The sequence below is a fragment of the Dendrobium catenatum genome, unplaced genomic scaffold (assembly GCF_001605985.2).
Source record: "Dendrobium catenatum unplaced genomic scaffold, ASM160598v2 fragScaff_scaffold_1021, whole genome shotgun sequence".
In the NCBI taxonomy this organism is placed as follows: domain Eukaryota; kingdom Viridiplantae; phylum Streptophyta; class Magnoliopsida; order Asparagales; family Orchidaceae; genus Dendrobium; species Dendrobium catenatum.
In genome coordinates, this window is record NW_021319483.1 from 4535841 (window position 1) to 4557322 (window position 21482).

The 21482-nt window shown below is 34.6% G+C and overlaps 1 protein-coding gene across 1 annotated transcript in view; it reads right to left on the reverse strand.

Moving 5' to 3' along the window:
• Positions 1–7702, reverse strand: part of LOC110116423 (monocopper oxidase-like protein SKU5) — a 17135-nt gene extending 9433 nt beyond the window's left edge. Inside the window, exons 1-7 of the mRNA XM_020849977.2 lie at positions 7306–7702; positions 6997–7106; positions 6608–6878; positions 6397–6535; positions 5120–5486; positions 4386–4751; positions 4184–4262 (exon numbers count right to left, since the gene is read on the reverse strand). Of these exons, the coding sequence (XP_020705636.1) occupies positions 4184–4262; positions 4386–4751; positions 5120–5486; positions 6397–6535; positions 6608–6878; positions 6997–7106; positions 7306–7461 (1488 nt within the window). The 5' untranslated portion in view covers positions 7462–7702. The remainder of the gene's footprint in view (positions 1–4183; positions 4263–4385; positions 4752–5119; positions 5487–6396; positions 6536–6607; positions 6879–6996; positions 7107–7305) is intronic.
• Positions 7703–21482: the final 13780 nt, after the last annotated feature.

The window sequence follows — 21482 nt, forward strand, 5'->3', positions numbered from 1 at the left end:
GATTTTGGAACATCATACCTTTGCGTAGCAGTCGTCGGCGGTGTCGGTGTCGAGGTCGAGGACCGTCCCCACCACGCTACAAGAGCGTGTATAGGGCTTACCCGCCTCGTCGTATGCTTCGCACCGGGCTCCCTCCTACCGTGCTACAAGAGCGCGTATAGGTGGTTCTCCGGTCCGCTGCAAACGTCGAGAATGGGATTTTGGACCATCATACCTTTGCGTAGCAGTCGTCGGCAGTGTCGGTGTCGAGGTCGAGGACCGTCCCCACCACGCTACAAGAGCGTGTATAGGGCTTACCCGCCTCGTCGTATGCTTCGCACCGGGCTCCCTCCTACCGTGCTACAAGAGCGCGTATAGGTGGTTCCCCGGTCCGCTGCAAACGTCGAGAACGGGGTTTAAGTTAGAATCTTATACCTTGAAGTCCAGCGAGGATTGTCGGCTCGATCGGGTACACGACGATCGAGGCAAAGGGTCGTTTTTATTATTATAATTAATAGTAATTATAGCTAATCATTAATTAATTATAATCTATAATTAATTATTAATTAATTATAATTAGTAAATTAATTATAATTATAATTAAATAATGACTAATTATAATTAATCGAGATTAATTATAATTAATCAAATAATTATAATTTATAATTAATCACTAACTATTAAGTAATTATAATTGATTAATAAATTATAACTATAATTAACTAATAATTAACATTAATTAACTATCATTATAATTAAATAAAATAAGATAAATAAAAAAAATCCATTTTTTTACTGGATTTGGCTGAAGAAGCTGGCCGAAGGGAGAAAGTTACCCACACAGCAAGCGAGCTCCTCGGCTTGCTTCCGATCAAAACGTCTTAACTTCCGATCCAATCGGTAGGGAAAGTCGTGAACGGAGCGAAGTCGGGCAACAGGGATAGAGTCGGAGGAAGTAAAGGAGCTCGGATCGGGGTTCGGGAGAGGCAGCAAGCTCCTGTTGTTGCTTTCGATCTGACCGCCAGGGAACGTCGTCGAAGGTGCACAGTCGAACAGCCCCGAAGAAGTAGAAGAAGTGCACGAAAGGAAGATAGGTGGCTACCTTCTCAACGAGTAAGCTCCCTTTGTAGCTTCCGATCAAATTGTCGTAACTTCCGATCCGGCTCGAAGGGATTTTGTCGGGGGAGAGAGAGGGATCGTGGGAGAATAAGCAGAGGAGTGCTCATGCGAGCGAGTCAGAGAGCTGAGCTCTCTCATTTTCTCCGACATTTAACGCTGCAGAAAAGTGCCAGGCGACATCGTGTAAGAAATGACGTTGGATCGTGCGTAGGTACGGGGACGACGTGCGACGAGCATAGCATGTAGGATTTGATTTATTTTCTTTCTCTTTTTTTTGTTAATTGGATACGGGTCAACAGATGGTTAAAGTATAGTATAAAAAAGATACAACTTATTAATTGTTTTAATATCTTTATAGACATAAAATAGGAGAACAGGATAGTGGAGATAGTTTGATCGACTCCAAGGGATTTAAAAATTAGAAAAAAAAAATGATAGATTTCATATTCATGTTAGTCAAATTAGCGGTGCTCATAATATTGCTTAACAAAATTGTGAAGATTTGATGAATTAAGAACAAGACATCATATTTGCTTTTGAAGAACCTTACCAAAACTGCAAAGATTATCAAGCATGATTAATTGCAAGTGTTGAATGTGTACATTTTCCCTTTGCACAGAAAATCAGCTTTCCATGGTCATGATAAAGATTCTAAAAATCAAGTAAATTTTCTAAAACTTTGTGCTTCCTTGTATATGCGACAATGAATAACAATAACATCAAGAATTTATCCCATTACATGTAGTCGGCTACATGAATCGTTTTTCTTTGTTGTGTCCTCATAATAGTCAAATTCTCATTTAAATCTAATAAAAAAAAATATCATTTATAATATTTTATAAACAAGACCTAGTTATAACTCTCCTTTCTTAAAATAAGCCAAATTAATACATCTACTCTCTTAGCCATATCATCGGAAGGACGACATTTTATGAGATCAAACCATCTAAGGCGACTCTCTCTAATCTATAATCTACCGTAGGATCTACTCAAACTTTTTCACGTATATGCTCGTTTTACATTGTCTCTAAAAGGAAAGTCACTCATCCACCTGAGCATCCTCATCTCTTCAACACTTAATTTAATTTTATGCTTCTCTTTTAAAGGCCAACAATCTGCACCATAAAGCATTGCAGGTCTCACCACTATCATATAGAATTTTTCCTTAAGTTTGAGGGGTACTTTTCTATCACACAATAAGCCTAATGCATTCCTCCACTTCAATCATTTAACTTGAATTATACTAATAATGCTCTCATATATTTCACCATGCCATAATGAAGACTTTTAAAATATAACTATTTGATAATGCTTCTCGAAATAATAAACTCATTACTCTATAAATTCATAAAGAAAATTAGAAGAGACTAAGAAGAATAATATTTGTACTTCGATGTTCCTACTTGCAAAACCTGCTCTAATACTATCTAACAAGCATTTTTCAGCTATGAAGATTATAAAGAATGATTTATACAATCATATGAGAGACTCCTGAATGAACGATTATTTGATTATTTATATTGAAAAAGATATATTTAATAGTATTAATAATAAAATGTGGTACAATGATTTCAAAATATGAGACTTGTGGGAAAAACTATTGGCAACTTGTATCCTTTGATGTCTGGTGTAGTAGTTGTTTTACCCATTTATCCTCCAAATATAGAAGAATAAATTTGCAAAGCAAACATTAAAAGTTGCATAATGAAATGATAGGAAAACTACCACCAGCCGCTTGGTTGCTTAGCATTGCATTTGAACTTCAAAGTTAACATCTAAGTTTTGATTTTCAAGCATAAGAAAATAAAATCATAGGTAAGCCAAAGAGTGTCATTCTTTCCGCAATGGAACAGAAGGCATCCATTGGATCTATACAGAAATGACAAAATTGCTATGAAATACAAAACCCATCAAACTCATGATGTTATTGCGAGCCCGCCTTCCAACATTTTCTAACATTTAATATCAACAATTCCATGGCCTGATCATTTAATACTTGGGCACAATAGTAATAATTTAAACGATCATAAAATGAAGAGCACTATATAAATTTAGATAATCATGCTTTAAACTCATCAGAAAGGATAGAAACAATAATAGTATTCAAGAATACGAGAAGTAACTTAGAATAACACCAAATGAGACGGTTAACGCATTTCTAAAGCATGTCTTGCGGAGAAGTAAATGGATGTGAAAGTGTTTTCCAGATACTCATACTCACAAAGTCAAAGAGTAAAATAAGAACATGTAAATATATGCAACTCATTTTAATTAGAGGGAAAGCTATAGGAGATTAATCTTTGTTTAGATAATTCAAAAAATATATATGGCTAAAGTATAATGTATTATGTGGAAAAGAATATTTATAATTTTCTTGATAAATGAGACAATTGAGAAAAATATATAAAATGCTGAACTTTAAAAGCAAGGACATCCGTAAACAATGCATCAACGACAAGATATAGCATAATTTAATGTATTATGTGGAAAAGAATATTTATAATTTTCTTGATAAATTAGACAATTGAGAAAAATATATAAAATGCTGAACTTTAAAAGAAAGGACATCCGTAAACAATGCATCAAAGACAAGATATAGCCTAATTTCTCATCCAAAATTTAAAAAAAGATAGATGGGTAAATATTCTGCAAGTTTTCTGGCAAAATTATCATTCAAGACATGAGCATTGTCGGTCAAAACCCTAAATGTGAAGGTGAAAGATTTCTCTTTCTCATAAATCTATTGTCATGCTCTAATTGGAGAATAGAGTACATACATTTACATGAGTTGAAGTTAGCTTCAAAAACTCTCTTTATACTATAACTAGTGTTTAGCAAAAGTTTATTATTCATACAAGAAAATTTAATAAATAAATAAACTAAAATATAAAAAATAAACAAGAAAAATAAAATAACACGTGCTATGTTGCTATGTTGCTATGCACAATAGCATGCATATAGGTCTTACTATTTTGTTTAGTTATGCCTTGTCATGCAAATAAAGTACCAAGCGTGTCAGACGATAATATAAGTTGAAGTGCAAACTATATTTTCAATTGACATGTATTTCTTGTAATTTACTCACTTGTATTGTGCTACGTGCTACACCATCCCATTTATTGTATGTGCCCCGACTATTATCAGTCCAATCCCCATAATCCATCCTGTATATGAGCAAATCAATCATTCAATATCAATGATAAACTTTAACTTAATATAAATAAAGTTCAAAAGCTCAATATTAGTTTAATAATTTGTGTAAGTCTAAGATATTGTAGTGTCCATACCCAACAACAAAGAATGAATATCCATCCAAGTGATAACTCTGAACTCTAGTGTCATTATTCTGAAATACAATTTCCATAAAGCCTCTGTATGTGCCATTAATTATAGAAGTTGCAATTTTTGGTGATCCTGGATCATACTTAGTAGGAAAATTAAGCTTGTAAACTCCTTTCTTATCATATTGGTCAGCAAGTCTCAAAGGTGTCTCTGGAGAAGAATATGAAATTCCATTCAATGTGGCACGACGCTTTCCATCTATAAGCATTGGCGGCTGGTTTTTCAAGACATATAATTGGGTCACATTGATGGAACCATATCTAAAAGATCCTTGAGGATTGGGACGGGCACCACTAGCACTCACATTCCACCTAGAGAATTACCAAAAATGATTTTCATTATTAAAAGATTGATAATCCTTACTTAACGACCATGAATACGTGATAAATGAAAATGCATAGAATCTATGAATCATAAGGAGATAACAAAGAACAAGATAAGCATGGAATCTTTTTACAAACTAAATTAAAAAGAATCATTAAAAAGCAAAAATTTATGCAAACAAAGACACGATGGCATTTATTTATGTGCAATTGGAACATAAATTAAAAGAGATCTTTACTTATACTAATATTGATGCATTAACTAAACATGTATATATACCAATATGTCAAAAACATAACTAGCATGCCCGAAAAAGTTCTTAAAAAAATTAAAATTAGGCACATTGGGCGCAAACCTGATGGATCTTGCTTGGTTCATCGAGTAAGTTTTGTCATAGACATCATTAGGTGGATCAGGAAGTGGGCCAGATGCTTTGCCTTTGGAATTTGAATAGTGAAGGATCGCAACCCCTACAACCCTATCCCATTTTGAACCATTCACAAATCTAGCACTTGCCACAATATAGTAGTCACTGCTTGCATTTTGATCCATAGTTATCAAAAAAGAGTAGGACTGACCAACAAAAATATCTAGATTAGTATAATTTTGTTGCACTGTGTATGATCCCTCTGTCTCAGTGAGAAGCAGGTTGTGGGATTGGACTCTAAAGTTTAAACAAGTAAACATTCCAACATTGTGGACACGAAACCGATAAGTTTTTCCTGTTACAAGAAACAAGATTCTAAGAGTCAGTTAAGCAATATCAAATAAATTAAAGGAGACTTCATCAAAGGTTTTTTGAGTTAACTATTATTTAATTTTAGTGTTTTGACTAATATTGTATTAGTTTTAGTCAACTGATTTCAAATTCAAATTAAATGATTTCATCAACTATATATAATATCAAATATACCATTATCTTCCTCTTCAAAGTCATGACACAATTTATTGCCACTGTCTACACCCTCCCTAAATTTGGTTACCTCTTGAAAAGCATTCGGATTAGTATTGTATGATTAGCAATAGTCAAAAGTAATAGGACAATAACTAGACTGGGATAATTCAGCTAATACCTGGAGATCACCGGATAAAGAATGGGACAAGTAGAAAAAAATAAATATCTTGTCTACAAATAGTGAAAGATACTAACAGAAAAAAGTGGAACTACCAAACAATTAAAGGCAACTTGAGAGAGATAGATTAAATCGCTTAAAATACACCAAGCAAAAATAGCGCGGCCCCAAAAATGAACAAGATTTTCACTACAATATTTTAACTTAACAAATAGTAAAAGCCTAAATAGAAGAGTTACATCCGGATTCTAATAAAAATGTGTACACAGTGTGTACAAATTTGTACACACTGTATAAAACTAAACGTACTTTGTACAAATTGTTCGATTGTGTATATACATAGTGTATATAAACTTGGACACACTGTATACAAGGACACATGTCATATTTTTATTGGAGTACATACGTAACTCTACCTCCGGACTCTGCAGGTAATAATTTCTCAAATAGAAGACTAGCCAAAAGTCAATGCAATAACCGGAAAAAATAGCCCTAGGACAGTTTCTACGTCAAATTAACAAATAAACATGTGCATTTTTTACGGAAACAGTTATCTGACCCGGTTGAACGTTTATTGTCTCATGGACAATATCAGCAGGAACGATAGTATTATTGTACCGGTAAGGCCCCTTTCCATTCATCAATACACCATCGGGAACTCCGAGAGACTTCCCCTGATCGAGCTCCTTCCTCAAATCCTACAAATAATAGCAGCCATTTTTATTTTTATCTTTCTTCTTTAACCAAGTAATTCTGCCATTAGCACTCACCGTGTGGTTCTTATTAAACCAGTCTCCAATAAAAAGAGTGATGTCTCCATGCGGTGTGTCAAACGGCACCGAAATGATTGGTCTATTATTAGCAGTAAACCCACCAAAACCTCCAGCCGCCCGCTGGAGACCAATTGAAGGGAAATAGAAAAAGCTCCCAATCTGGTCCTTCACCTGGAACCGGTAAGTCCAGTTCCATCCTACTGGAATTGGACAGTTCGTTCCCATAACTCCATCTTGCCAGCTATTCTTCCTCTGCTGCACTCCATCCCTACCAACCCAAAAGACATCAAAACCCCACGAGCAAAAACCCTAGTTCTACACAGTAAAATGCAGAAACAAAACTCAAAATTTTCAAGTTCCATCATCGGTGGAGTAAATTTTGTTACCAAGTGATGAGAAGCGGTTCGTCCAGACTATTGAGCACATTCACCTCCACATTCCAATTGGTGGTCACATTGACGAGGGGACCCGGAAACTGGCCGTTGATCGATATCACCTGCAACAGACGACAACTATGAGAGGTAAACAAGAGCAGCGGGACAGCACTGCGCCATCAAAAAGGCAAAAAGAGTGACAAGATAGGTTTGGGGAGAAATGTCATCCATAATCGATCTTAGATTTTAGACAAAAAGAAAGAGAGTGAGAAAGCGCTGATCGAAGAGAGATTTCCGGAGCAAGTTCTCGGCGGCGCCCACCTGCTTCTCTACCCCAAGAGGGGATGCTTTCATGTATGCAACGTTCCAGTCGAAGTACACAAATGGATCTCCGGCAGAGCAGATCCCCGCCATTGCCGCTGCCATTATCATCATCATCACCTCTATCGCCGCCAACGAAGATCTCAAGGAGGCCATTTCGCCAACAAGGAACCGCGGAAGTCCAGCTAACGCAGTCGCGGAATTTCGCTCTGTCTCGCACTCACATTAGTGTCAAGGGAGCTTTGAATGCTGTATCGCTATCTCGAACAATTCAAAAACGCTAATCGTCATTCGTGTAATGAAGTAGATATAGCCGTTGGTTTATTACACGAAAAAATTTATTTAATTATAAATTTTGGCCATATTTCTTGTTACGACGATCTGTAATTAGATCAAAAATGCTATTTTGCAACTGTACAAAATTTACAAAATTGCTGTAGATACAGGGTACTGGGTGAGGGGTGAGTTCGTGGAAAAATTATTGCGTCCTCCCTCCGCCAAAATTGTGCTAAAAAACAAGAAATACCAAGCAAATACCGAGCAATACCAAACAATAACGAGGAATATCATCATGTGAAGACCAATACCGGGTTATACCGAGCTATACCGAGCAATACCGAGCAATACAAAAAAATACCTAGTTTTTCCTAGAAAACTGTTCGGTATTGCTCGGTATAGCTCGGTATAACTCAGTATTGGTCTTCACATGATGATATTCCTCGTTATTATCAAATAATACCTAGCAATACCGAGCAAAAACCGAGTTTTTTGGCGGTGGGAGGACGTATCTCTACGTCAGGTGGGAGGGCGCAATAATTTTTCGAGTTCGTGAGGGGTGAGGGGTGAAATTGCCAGCGGGAGCCAGTGCACCATTTTTTTATAACTGGATTTAAGAACGTACCAAAAAGCTCAACTAACGAAGAAGCAGATGCCGCGTCATCCATCGTTAAAAATATGAGTCTTTCAATTTGTTGTTTCGCTGTTTGGCGTTCAAAGTAAGCAGCTATTTTAGAAGAAATTGAATCTATCTGGGTAGTTCGGCGCGCCATGTGGCGGTGGGTCCCGCTACTAGCTTAATGAATTCATCTCCTTGTATTGGCTGCCTGGGACTCTAAGATCAGTCGTTGAATTGCAACGGTAAGCATGATGGACGATTCTGAACGTAGAAGAGCGGAGCTACTCGACAAAGTGCTGTGAACGCGACAGCGAGTGCTCAGCACCGGTCGTCACGGCTCGAAAGCGTCGATTATGGGGAGCAGACGAACACAGTTGTCGCCAATCCTTTCGGTAGTTGTTAGTTGTCAAATATTTTATATGTTATCCTTGACGTAGTTGATATTGGTACGTTGATTCAAAGATTTAGATTTGTTTGAGTTTTTTTTTTTTTGGTTCTCTTGGTTTGCTTAGTGTTCCATGTTTTGCCCCAGCCGACTCTTCCTCCTTCCTAGCTAGGTCAAATTGTTCTGTGCAGAGTTCGGACGTCGTCCAGAGACCAATAAAAATGCATCATGTCCCACAAAAAAGTGTACCGCACTCAGTACCGAGCGCGATATCGGGTAGTGCCATGCTGGTACCAAGCAGTACAGGACAGTTCTCACGTCTGGTGTCCGCACAAAATAATCTCTCCTAAGCCAGGGGGCTCCTTCCCTCCTCAAGGCCGCTTCAGACTTCCCCCACTCTCTTCCTCCTCTCCCTCCGTCCTTCGCCCCTTTGTCGAACCTCTTCTTGAATAGAAGAACCTTGATTTTTCCAGTATCCACATAGTTCTTCCACTCTCTTACCTTTGTTCCTACCCTCAACAACATTGCCCAATTTACCAAAGACCCGCTCGTTGTTGGAGCTCCCGAGTGGTCCCTATCCCTAGTGAGCTACTTCATTAGAAAAAGGCCATTCTATGATTCCTTATTGGCGACAGTAAAAGGCTTGGCCCCTCACAGGCTCTCTCCCTTTTTACCATGAATGACGGCTTCTTCCTCCTTAAATTTGGATCCTTGGAAGACTACGAACATGCTTGGCCTAATATTGAACTTTGCTGAAATTAATTAGAGAGAGAGTCCAGGTTTTTAGTGAGAGAAAATTTCATTTTTTTTCAAAATTTTTTTTCGTTCTTGATCTCCCGGTTTGCTCCGTTATGGTAGCGGAGGGTCGCCGGTCATATAGTTCGAATGATTGGAATACCTCCATTCCCCATTCTACTAGGAATCCCAACCTTCGTTGGGGCTCCATAGGTAGAAGCAATGACAATCGGGAGGATTTACGTAATGCAAGGCTGAAGCAACATCCTTTGGTAATCAAAGAAGGTTTCACCGCATCTGTTAGTGTTCCTGTTTATGTGGAAGGAAAGGGAAAAGCTGCTCAAATTGCAAGTGATAAGGCGACGACATTATCCCCTAAGGTATTTCTTTCATTGCCATTGAAAGATTTTGTATCAGGAATTGAATGTTTAGCGAATGATTTTGAAGCCTTAACGTCTTCAGGTTTCTATTTAAAAGTTAATCGGTTTTTGAATACTTCAATTGCTCCTGAAAATCAGGATAGTTTGTTTCAGATAATTTGAAAAACAGTTTTGATTATAAAGTTACAAACACTTGGGTAAAGAATCATCATATTAAAGTGAATATTTTGGAATCAAATTATTGTGATGTAGAAGATGATAATATTGTTAAAATCAACAGTGATAAGGAATGCAAGAATTTTCAATTATTACAGAAATCTTCGGTGGTTAAAGTATTTGGTAAAAATGTTCCTTTCTCTCTTTGTAGTATTGAATTAAGGTGTCAATGGAGTAAATTTGGAAGCTTTCATATTACTTCATTAGGCCTTGATTTGTTATTGTGCTCTTTCCATTCATCTCAAGCTATGGAGGATGTGAAAACTAGAGGACCTTGGTATGTGGGAGGACATATAATAGGGATAGATAAGTGGACACTCAGTTTTCTCTAATCTCTTTGAAAGGCCTACTTCTCCAATTTGGATTCAGCTACCTCATTTACCTCTACATTATAGGGATGAGGTTAATGTTACTAAAATTGTTTCAAAGATAGGATTTTTTATGTATTTAGATGGAAACGTGTTTAAATGGGGTAAGCGAGAATTTGCAAGAGCATGTATTCGTATTAATCTTGACTCAAAATTATCTCATGGAGTTTGTATTGAAGGCATATATGATAATTTTTTTTCAAAAAGTGGAGTATGAAAAGATTTATTCATTTTTTTTTAAATGTGGTAAGATAGGCCATGTACTTGGAGAGTGCCTTGATGTCAATAATGAAGGTCTTGATAATGGTATTAAGGAAGTGAAGAGTAATTACTGTAAAGGGAATGTTTAATGACTGAAAAGATGTTGGAGAGGAATGTCGGTAATACAAATCCTGAAACAATGTATGGTCCGTGGATGAATGTGAAGTTTAGGAAAAAGAGTAAATTTTTTTTGGAAAAGTGGTAAGGATTCTATCAAAGAGGGTGTGGATCCTCAAGCTGCTAATAAATTTAATGTTTTATCTCATGAAAATTTTCCCGGCTTGCATAAAGTTGCTGAAGACAGGGTTTTAGATATTCCAGATTCTGAATTTGTTAGTGAGAAGATTGTTGCTACATGTATGGTTAATTCTCAAGAAAAATTGGGTAATATGACTACAGATGTTAAAAATTTGACTGTTGATGGATGTATTCTTGATTCAGCTTTGTTCAAAAAATCAAGTGATGAACCTGATTTGGTCGCTGGTTCTAAATCTTCTAGAAAAAATTCTGAACCAGAAGAAATTCAATCAACCAAGGATGTGAAGGAATCTACTTTGGTAGTTTCGAATGTTGATGCTGTAGAATTTGATAAGGAAATAATTAAAAATTGTACTTGAGTGATATCTCAAGATATAGAGTCTTCTCCAAAACAGGATGTTCCTAAGACAAATTCTTCTTGTCTCATTGATAGAAATAAGGAGATTAGGTTGTTTAGTGTTAAACAAAAGAGCACTAAACAACTTAAATTCTTAGGACCTATTGAGGATTATCCTAGGAAAAGAAAATTTGATTTGAAGCCGTCGGAGGGTGATGTTGTTTCTGGATGATGGAGAGTATGGCTCGGCTTAGGGAAGGAACTTTAAAGAGGAAAGCTTTTGCTTATTTCAGAACAGTGGATATTATTAAAGAAGTTTGCATCACTTCTTCTATTGATGCAAATTTTTTTATTATTGTCTTCTTGACTCAAGAATATTGCAAAAATATATTAGAAGACTTGGTTCTTAAATATTGTTAGAAATCTCAGTTTTTAGCTGCTTCGTTCAAGGAGGTGCAGAAATTTATCTCTAATATGCAGCTTGATGGGAATTCTTTTTCTTCAAAGGGCATTGAAGAAGATTTATTAAGAGCTTTTGTAGTTGGAGTTCTTGTTTATTTTGTTTTTTTCTTAGTAGTGTGTGGTTTTCTTGTTAGATCTATTTTGCTTTTTTGGAATTATTGTATTATTTTATGGGATTCTTACAAGTTGTCATTTTTTTCTTTTGGGAACTCTGGGATACTAACCAATCTTTTATATTATTTAAATATTTGGTGTCTTCATCACCCCAAAGGATTTAAAATGGGAATTATTATATCAAATATCTGTTATGATAGTTTCGGAGGGCTTTTTAGTTTTTTCCTTTCTAGTTTGTAATAGTTTTTTTTTCTTTTTCTAATGCTATATGCATCTTTACAAAAAAAAAAACATGCCTAGCTTGGTGGCCCCTAGTTCTTCATCGGCAAGCCATTTATCATGCATAAGTTGACACCTGATTTCATCCCTAAGAATGAAGAGTTCCCTCCATCCCTCTTTGGATTAATATAATGAATCTTCCTTTCTTTTGCAGAACCCCCAAAGGCATCTCCAAATTAGCAAGCTATATTTGTATCCTTCTGGCTATCGATGCCCTAACCGCTGCCAAGAGCCGATTGACTTTTGCTAGAGTCTAGATATAGGTTACTAGCTCCTCCCACTCTTAGATGAATTCATATATTCTACTGATGGTAAGACCCTCCTCTCTTAAAGTTCTTTATGATTGGAAGTTAGACATGTGTTCTCAATTCAGCTTCAAAGATTGGATCCCTCAATCACAAACCAATGTAAGACCCATATGTTGCAACTCGAGCTCATGAGTTTATGTTTTTGATGATAACAAACATTATGATTCACATCCTTATTTCTACTTGTAATTGCAATGTATATTTGTTTGTGTATGTACTAATATTTCAGGAACATCATGTGCAATCCAACGAAGATTCAAGGCTTAGGTTTGGGTAGAATATGTTATGCTTTAAAGATTTTTGTAATATTTATTAATATATTTTTTATTTCTTGAGTCAAGCTGTAAGGGTGTATGGAAGCTTGGTGACCATACACTCACACACACTCAGGGGAAGTAAGATTGAGTCAAAACTAGAAGTTCAAATTTTAAACTAATCATACTGTACAATCAACTCATTTAACTAATCATACTGTATGATATATATCATAGCGGATGATCAGTTATGATCATGAAAAATAGCCGTCAATCATAATTTATAGGGGTGTCAATATTTGACACACAAAAACCCGACCTGAACCCGATATAAAATTTTCAAGTTTGGGTTCGGGTTAGGAATTTTGACCCGTTTCTAAAATTGGGTCAGGTTTGGGTTGACCCAGTAACCCAAAGTAAAACCATTTTGACCCATCATGCCAACTCATCACATCATGTCGCAGTCAGGGATCTGTCAACATCAAGCCATCGCATCTCCTCGTGTTGTCACCGCATCAGGGTATTATTGCATTCGTTAGTTGCACCCTTTGGGGACTTTGTTATCCTGCCTTCTCATGGCCAAGTGCAGCCATCGCTGCCCTCCATCGTCTTGCATCAGCACGTCACCGAGTTGGTTTTTTTTTTTTTTGTCAAAGAAATATAGCCGCTCTTGACCGAATTATCGTGACTATTCGGTGGCTTGCCATTCTTCTTCTTCCAGTTCCTTTGCCAGCCTACTATGACCGTCCACTGGCCTGCTCTCGCACGCCCACTTATTCCTGTACTTCTTCTTCCAATGAACTAGTTTCCTTGGGTCCAAAAAATTGACTTGTTCATAAAATAGGTCTGGTTTCGTTGATTTGAATAATACTGGGTCAGTTTCGGGTTTGACCCGAACTCGAACCATAACCCAAAATTGACACCCCTAATAATTTATGTAAGATTTTAAGATTCAACTTTTATTTTCATCATCTAGGATGATATACATCATACTAGACGATCTATAATAATTATGCCTAAATTGAATATATGATTAGGACGATTAATAATGATCGTACTGGACGACTAAGAGGATGCAAGGGACGACCCCCAATCATACAAGATGAAAACCATAAATTTGTTAATTAATCATCCTAAATGGTTTTATAATCATTCTAGCGATCAATATAAACTCTTAAACTGATCGTACAAGGTAATGTAGTTTGTACTGTTAAAAAAGGGCTATTTTGTACAAATCATGCAAGAGGATTGTATTAGACGATCTTAGATAACAAAATTAACTTTTTTAGGATTTTTGAACTATTTAAGCTTTCTCCAAATACATTGTACAAGTCTTTAGCATGTATTGAGTCTCCATTCTTCTAGAGAAAACTTGAAGAGAGAGCCTTGAAAGGGAAAGATGAAAGGGTAGAGTTTAAGAGTGAAAATATTCTTGTGGGTTTCAAGGAAGTGTGGAGAGGGTTTCACATGATTTCCCCAGTAAGATTGCATCTTAGTACTATCTTATTCAAGGTTTATCTTTAGGGATGTTTTGAGAAGAATAATATCTCTTTGGTGTCAAAGGACCCGACTACTCCCCCGCACTGGGGAAGGTAAAAGTGATTCAAGCTTCTTCGCCTGTGAAAGGATTTGTGATCCTCTTCCATCTCCTAGAGGGAGAAAAAGGAATACGGTCCTCTGCCACATTGGGTTGGTGGAAGAGATTTTTTGAGGGCTTCTCCATCTAGCTTTGGGGGTTAAAGGAGAGTCACTAAAGGTTTAGCGCAATACTTGGAGTGGGTGACTCCAAAGAGTGGACGTAAGTCAAGTTGACTGAACTACTATAAATCTATAGTGTGTTTGTTCTTTATTTTATTTTTCTGCACTTTATTTTCCACATTTATTTTTGTAATAACTACATGGTTGAAAATCTTTAATTTTTTATTATTGTGAAATTACTTTGGTTCCGCATAAAGGGATAAAATTATTTATTTTTAGATGTTGAAAAAGCATTAATAAGAGAAATTTTCTTTATGTCTAAGAAGTTTTTAAATTACTAATTCACCCCCCTCTTGATTATCCTCGGGCTAGTTCTATAAGGTCTAACAACCTTCATGAAATTATAAGTGGTATTAGAGCAGGATTCAAAAATATAATTTAAAAAAACTTTTGAAAAAAAATGATCAATTGCTAAATTTGAAAATCGTAATACTGCATAAGTCTATTTAATCATGCGACCACCTTTATTTCAAAATATTTCTTTTATTTTTTAGAAAATTTATGTTTACTTTCTTGCAATCAATTGATTATTAAATATGGCATATGATTAAAACTGATTTTTTGTACTGTCACATATTATAGATATAGTCAAAATTGATATTCTGTTTACTGAATGCAGTATAATATAACAAATAAATGCTTAATTGAATGCTAAATACTTGAATATTTTTTTGTACTTTGAATTCTGAAGATTATATGAGAATCTCCTTAAGTATTACTGGCAAAGAATTTCGGGATAGATTATGCACTACATACAAAGGTACTAATGAAATCAAGCAATCTATGTTGAATATTTAAATGCATGATTATTAAATTTTTCGCATGAAATCTTATGTGATGATCTTAGACATATATATTAGATATACTCAAATTATGACATCATTACATGCTAAAATTCTATTAGGTAAAGAATTTTCAAACTTTAAAAAGATCAATAAAATTCTATATTATCTACCTAATAAGTTTTCATGCTAAAGTCACTATTATATGTGAATTAAAAGAATTAAATAATTATTCTATTGATAATCTGATACTCATTGCCCACGAGCAAAGTGTGAGTTAAAAACTTTTGGATGCATATGAAACTATAGTGCTAAAAATTGAAGAAACAGATAAAAGTGACTTAGTAGATGATGAGAATAAAGAAACATCATTACAAGCGAATTTAAAAATCTACTGAGGCATAAGCATCAATATTAATAAAAGTGTAATAAATATAAAAATAATAAGAATTTTAAGATTTCCTTTGATTTTATTTATTTTAGGTGTAAAAAACCTGGACATATGAAAAATTAGTTCCCTAATATAAAAATTCTTCATGTAAAAAAAATGATAAAAATAAGCGAGTTGTAATAAGGGAAAGTAATACAAAGTAAATGATCTCCTAGGTAGACCTAACTTCTGAATCATCAGACTCTAGGAGCAAGATAATGAGGTATAAAATTTTGTTTGTGTATTTATATGTGTTATAATTATGACATGTGTTTATGTTTTTTTTTTTTTGGTTCACCATGAATGCTTTTACTTTTTATGCTATTTTAGTGTTTGGTTTTATAGTAAGATATTCATGTTTGTAATCTTTTATTTCATTTTCATGTATGTTTTTGAGAACATTCTATGATCATCACACACAAATCACATCTCACATCGTATTTTCCTAAGAGAATCTATTACTTCTCTCGAATCATATTTCTTCTTAAAATAAAAAATTACCTCCACCTTACTTAAAATTTTTTATAAGTGATGACTGACTTCTCTAAATAGTTAAAGGAAGAGAAATTGATGACTATCCCTCTTCCTCTAACTCATTTAGCGGTGAAACTTATTTTTGAATCAAAAACTATTTAAAATTAAAAATTTGACCAAGAAATAGAAATATGTTTTATCTTCCTATAGTTCTCTATCTTATTTGAATATTTTACAAATCAATGAATCTATTTAAAATTTTCTTAGTCGGATATATCAGATGGATCATATTGATTTGTGGTTTACTCTTCCCTATAAAAGAGAGTGATTTCCTCTTCTCTTATATTTAGAAGATAATCTCATAAATGAGAATCTTTAAAGACTTAAGAAAGGAGCAAGTTTACAAAAGTGAAAAAGAGGCACAAAATGAGTCTGAACTAAAAAGATACACAATATTTGCTAAATAAATTTCAAGATACACAAAGTGTATCAAAAGTCAAAAGATGTGTAAAGTGTGCCAAACACTGATAAAAGAGGTAGAAAATGAGCCCACAATAAGTTTGCTTCCCTTCCTATCAATGTCTTTAAATCTTAGACAAATCTATGTACCAATTGATCTCATTCACACTTGAATTTGAAAATCATGATTTTTAGTTCATCACTTTATAATACTATTTTCTTAAGATATATTTCTAAAAATAAGTTTGAAAAGAACACATTACCTTTCTAATTTATTTTTTGAATTAGATTTTTGTTAAAAAAGGACATTAACTTGTAAGGAGCCTAAGTTATAGTTGATAAAATTCAAATTTCCAATCTTTTGGGGTCTTAGTCTAGTCAATTCATTTCTACTAAGCTTTTGAATAAAAATTAAGAGTGAAAATTCTCATTCTAAGAAAATTTGCTTAAATTAATTGATTCTTGTTAAACATCGCTACAACCTACATGTGATCAGGGTCCGTATGATTTTAGTTTATTATGTTTGTTTTATTTTATTTTTTAATATTTTTCTTCTTTTTATGATGTCAAAGGGTGAGAATGTACTGGTTATATTTGTATTTAATTTTTAAATATTCATCTTGTATTTGCATTAGTTTATATGTTATTTAGTATCTATTTTTTTTTTTTATTAAAAAACAAATTTTTGGTTTCCAATATTTTTAATATAATTATCTTAGTAAATGGGAGATTAGGAGAAAATATTTTTAATTTATAAATTCAATCAGTAATATTTGTTATCATCAAAAAGGGGGAGATTGTTATAACTCGAGCTCACGAGTTTATATTTTTATGATAATAAATATTATGGCTCACATTCAGATGTCTACTTCTATTTGTAATGTATATTTGTTTGTATGTATACTAGACATTCAAGAACACTGTGCCCATTTTACAAAAATTTAAGGCTCAGATTTGGGTAGAATAGGTTATGCTGTAAAGATTATTATAATATGTATTATTGTATTTGTAATTTCTTAAGTCAAGTCATATAACGGTGTATGCAAGCTTGGTAACCATGCACACACACACACTCAGGGGGAGTGAGATTGAGTCAAAATCAAAAGTTCAAATTTTAAACTAATCATACTGTATAATTTATATTATACTATATGATCAGCTCATCTAATTAATCATACTATATGATATATATCATCCAGGACAATCAATTATGATTATGAAAATAGTTATCAATTATAATTTAGGCAAGATATTAAGATTCAAATTTTATTCTAATTATCCAATATGATATACATTGTATTTAATGATCTATGACAATCATGCCTAAATTAATCTTTTGATTAGGGGACTAATTATTATTAATTTATTTAATTTAATCATCTAGGATGATCAGTGATGATTGTACTAGACGATTGAGAAGATGTATGGGATGACATCCAATCGTACAAGATGAAAACTATAAATTTGTCAACTAATTATCTAGGATGATTAGTTAAATCATCCTGGATGATTATTTTTAGAAAGGGCTATTTTATACTAATCGTACAGTATTGTACTAGACAATCTTTGACAACATAATTGATTTTTTTAGAGTTTTTGAGCCCTCTTTTTAAGCTTTTTCCAAATACATTATAAGTGTCTTTGGCATGTATTGAGTCTCCATTCTTTTGGAGAAAACTTCAAGAGAGTGCCTTGAAAGGGGGAGAGGAAAGGTTGGAGTTTGAAAGAGACAAGATCCTTATAAGTTTCAAGGAAGTATGGAGGGGGTTTCACATAATTGCGCCGGCAAGCTTACATATTGGTACCATCATATTCAAGGTTTGTATTGAGAGAAGTTTTGGGAAGAAAAAGATCTCTTTGGTGTTAAAAAACTTGGCTACTCCGCTGCATTGGGGAAGGTAAAAGAGATTCAAGGTTCTCTGCCTATGAAAGGATTTGTGGTGCTCTACAATCTCCTGGAGGGAGAAAAAGGAACACGGTCCTATGCCGTATCGGGTTGGTTGAATAGATTTTGTAAGTGCTTCTCTACCTAGTTATGGGGGCTAAATGAGAGTCACTAAATGTTTAGTGTAATACATGGAGTGGATGACTCCGGGGAGTGGATGTAGGACAGGTTGACCGAACCACTATAAATCTTTAGTGTGTTTGTTCTTATTTTTTTATACTTTATTTTCCATAATTTTTTGTGATAACTTCATGGTTGAAATCTCTGATTTTCTGTTATTGTGAAATTACTTTACTTCTACATTAAGGGATAAAATTATCTATTTTTAGATGTTGAAAAAGATTTAAAAAGGGAGATTTTTCTTTATTTTTAAAGAAGTTTTTAAATTACCAATTCACCCCCACACTCTTGGTTATCCTCAGGATAGTTCTATAAGGTCTAACAACATTCACAGACTTTCACTAGAGGCAGAAGCTCCAATCGTAAACCGCATGTCACTTCCTCGCCTAGGTTCATAATCCCCAAACCGCCTCTTCCCACTCCTCCCAGCAAGCACCCCCCTCTCTTAATAACTCCATAATCTCACCTCCTCCTCCTACTGGCCCTCATAATACCCACATACCTAACCTTAACCCCCTTTTAAGGAGGTGATCACCTTGACAGACCCCCCCTCTCATCCACATCTAGTAACCCTCCTCCCATATATACAAGTGTTGACCTTATTTTCTCATCAACACTAGGTCTTAGGGGGGTTGACTTGGTCAAATTGACCAAGCTAGACCTCAAGACAACTTCCCTTGGGTTCAGTGGGTCAAATAAAGTTTGTTGAGCTTAAACTCAGGTCTTGGGTCAACCTAGTTGACCTAACTAGCCAAAATGGCCTTTTTTGTGTTTCAATCAATTCCAAAGCTCAACTGGCTCAAGCACTCAGCCATTTGGGTTTATTTGACCATGTTGAATAGAACAAACCATGGCTTAGTCAACCCTAGCCTTGCGTGATCAAAATTGACCTATTTAAGTCAAAATCACCCCTTTTAATGCATTTAAAACATTCATAATCTTCCCTTGGTCCAAACCACAGCCAAGGAGCTTCTATTTCCCTCCTAATTAACCCTAGAGATGATCATATTTATTAATCATGAGCGTAGGACTATAAATAGGGATGTTAGGGTTACTTAGAGAGGACATTTTCTTTTGCTCTCACCCCAGTCTCTCCCAACCCAAGAACTTTTGTGTGTGAGCTCTCCCAACCTCCCTCCATCTTTCTCAAGCTAAACCCAACATCAAGATCTCGCCGGCGATGATATCTCATTCAAACTTAGACCAAAACCCTTCCTAGATGAATTTTCGTTGACCTATAGTGTTTCAAGCACAATTTCTTATACAAAGAGGAGTGTGGATAGTCTACAAGTGAAACAAGCCCAAGATCTCAAATTCATTCATTGGATTAGGTAAAATTATAAATTCTAGTCTAGGACACCTTGATCTAAATTGCTTTTTGTATAACACATCTCAGACTATGAAAATAGCCCCCCATGAATGCTCTTCATGCCTTGCACCTATGTTTAAAATTTCTTTAAGTTTCATCATGTGGATCGAGAGAATGAAGCAATTATTACTTTAAGGTTTTAGTTTATACATGTGTATAGGTGGGATGAATGCTAGACTGTTGATATTGCGATCAACACTCCAGATCTCATAGCATTACCTTCTTGATCCATCCCGCGGTCCGCTCGTCTATTGATTTGGTCTTCCAGCTTGATCAAAGCCGTCCGCTCGAAACAGCGGAGGATCAGACAGCTCCCATACCGTGTAAACAGTTTAAGTGAAACCATATTCTGCAATTTTGATTGCCAATCATTAGCGGGCGACACAATGATTGCTCTGTAGTTTAGGGGGCCAACCGAAGCGTGCCATGTCGCCCGCCACCGCTGCTTTATTTAAATTAAGTTTTAAAATAATTCTAAATGCTTTTAAAATTCAAATTTCATTAAAAATTAATTTATAATTATTTTTAAAATCTAAAATAAATATATAATATATCAAATTTTTTAGAATTTAATTTCCTTTAATTTTAAATTAATCTCATGAATGCATATTTAAATCTTTTAATTTTGAGAAATATCCTTTTTAATTATTATTTAGTCTTCTTTTGCATGTATAGGATGCACGAACACTTAGTCTAGGCTCTCCTAATTCTAAGGACATGGTGTACTATGTGTTGTATTTTCCCTTTATGTTATCCCATGGGTTAATCATTAACCTCTGATTTAAACCTACTTAAGTTAGCGCACCTTGAGGACAATAATTAAGGACCCGTCTAGCAAACTTAGGGAAATATTTGGGATTAGAGTATACCTTTGATTGACTTGAAACTTGAAACATTTAAATTTAAACTTAGTGATATCTTAAATCCCTAGAATTTTCAAGGAATTCTTAGGATACATTAAATCACTTAATTAACAAACCTTAATTTAACCATTTAATTAAATCCAAATTTAAAAAATCATAACTTTGTATAGAAAACTTAAAATCTAGCAAACGTAAAGTCTAATTACTCCTTATAAGGTCTAATATTTAATAAAATGCTGGAACTCCAAACCTAGCCTTTTTCTAAAAGTCACCTTTCGACCCTTTTAGACTAGCGAATAAGGTGACCCTAGACCTTCTAAAATTTGCTAATTCAATTTAAACTTAAGAGAATATTACCGTAAGACATAAAATAGACCAACCAACAAAATCAATTAAAATTGACCCCAAGATATTAATACTTAAACTTTAGTTAAAATTTCTTCTTTGGCCTTTAACAAATCAAATAACAAATAACTTGGACTAATTACTCGATATAGGATATATCCCAAACCACATATATTACTACACACACATATAATTGCTTATTAGGACATGACCTCTAGCTCTAGGTTAGGCCGATTTTTTCTTTTCTTTTTTATGGTATGATGCTCTACATGTGGCAAGTGTATTGGTTATTTTGATTTCTATGATGATTATTGTGATAATGAGCTTTATTATTATACTTTATGTATGATGATATGTGCGATAGATTACCCATAACTTAG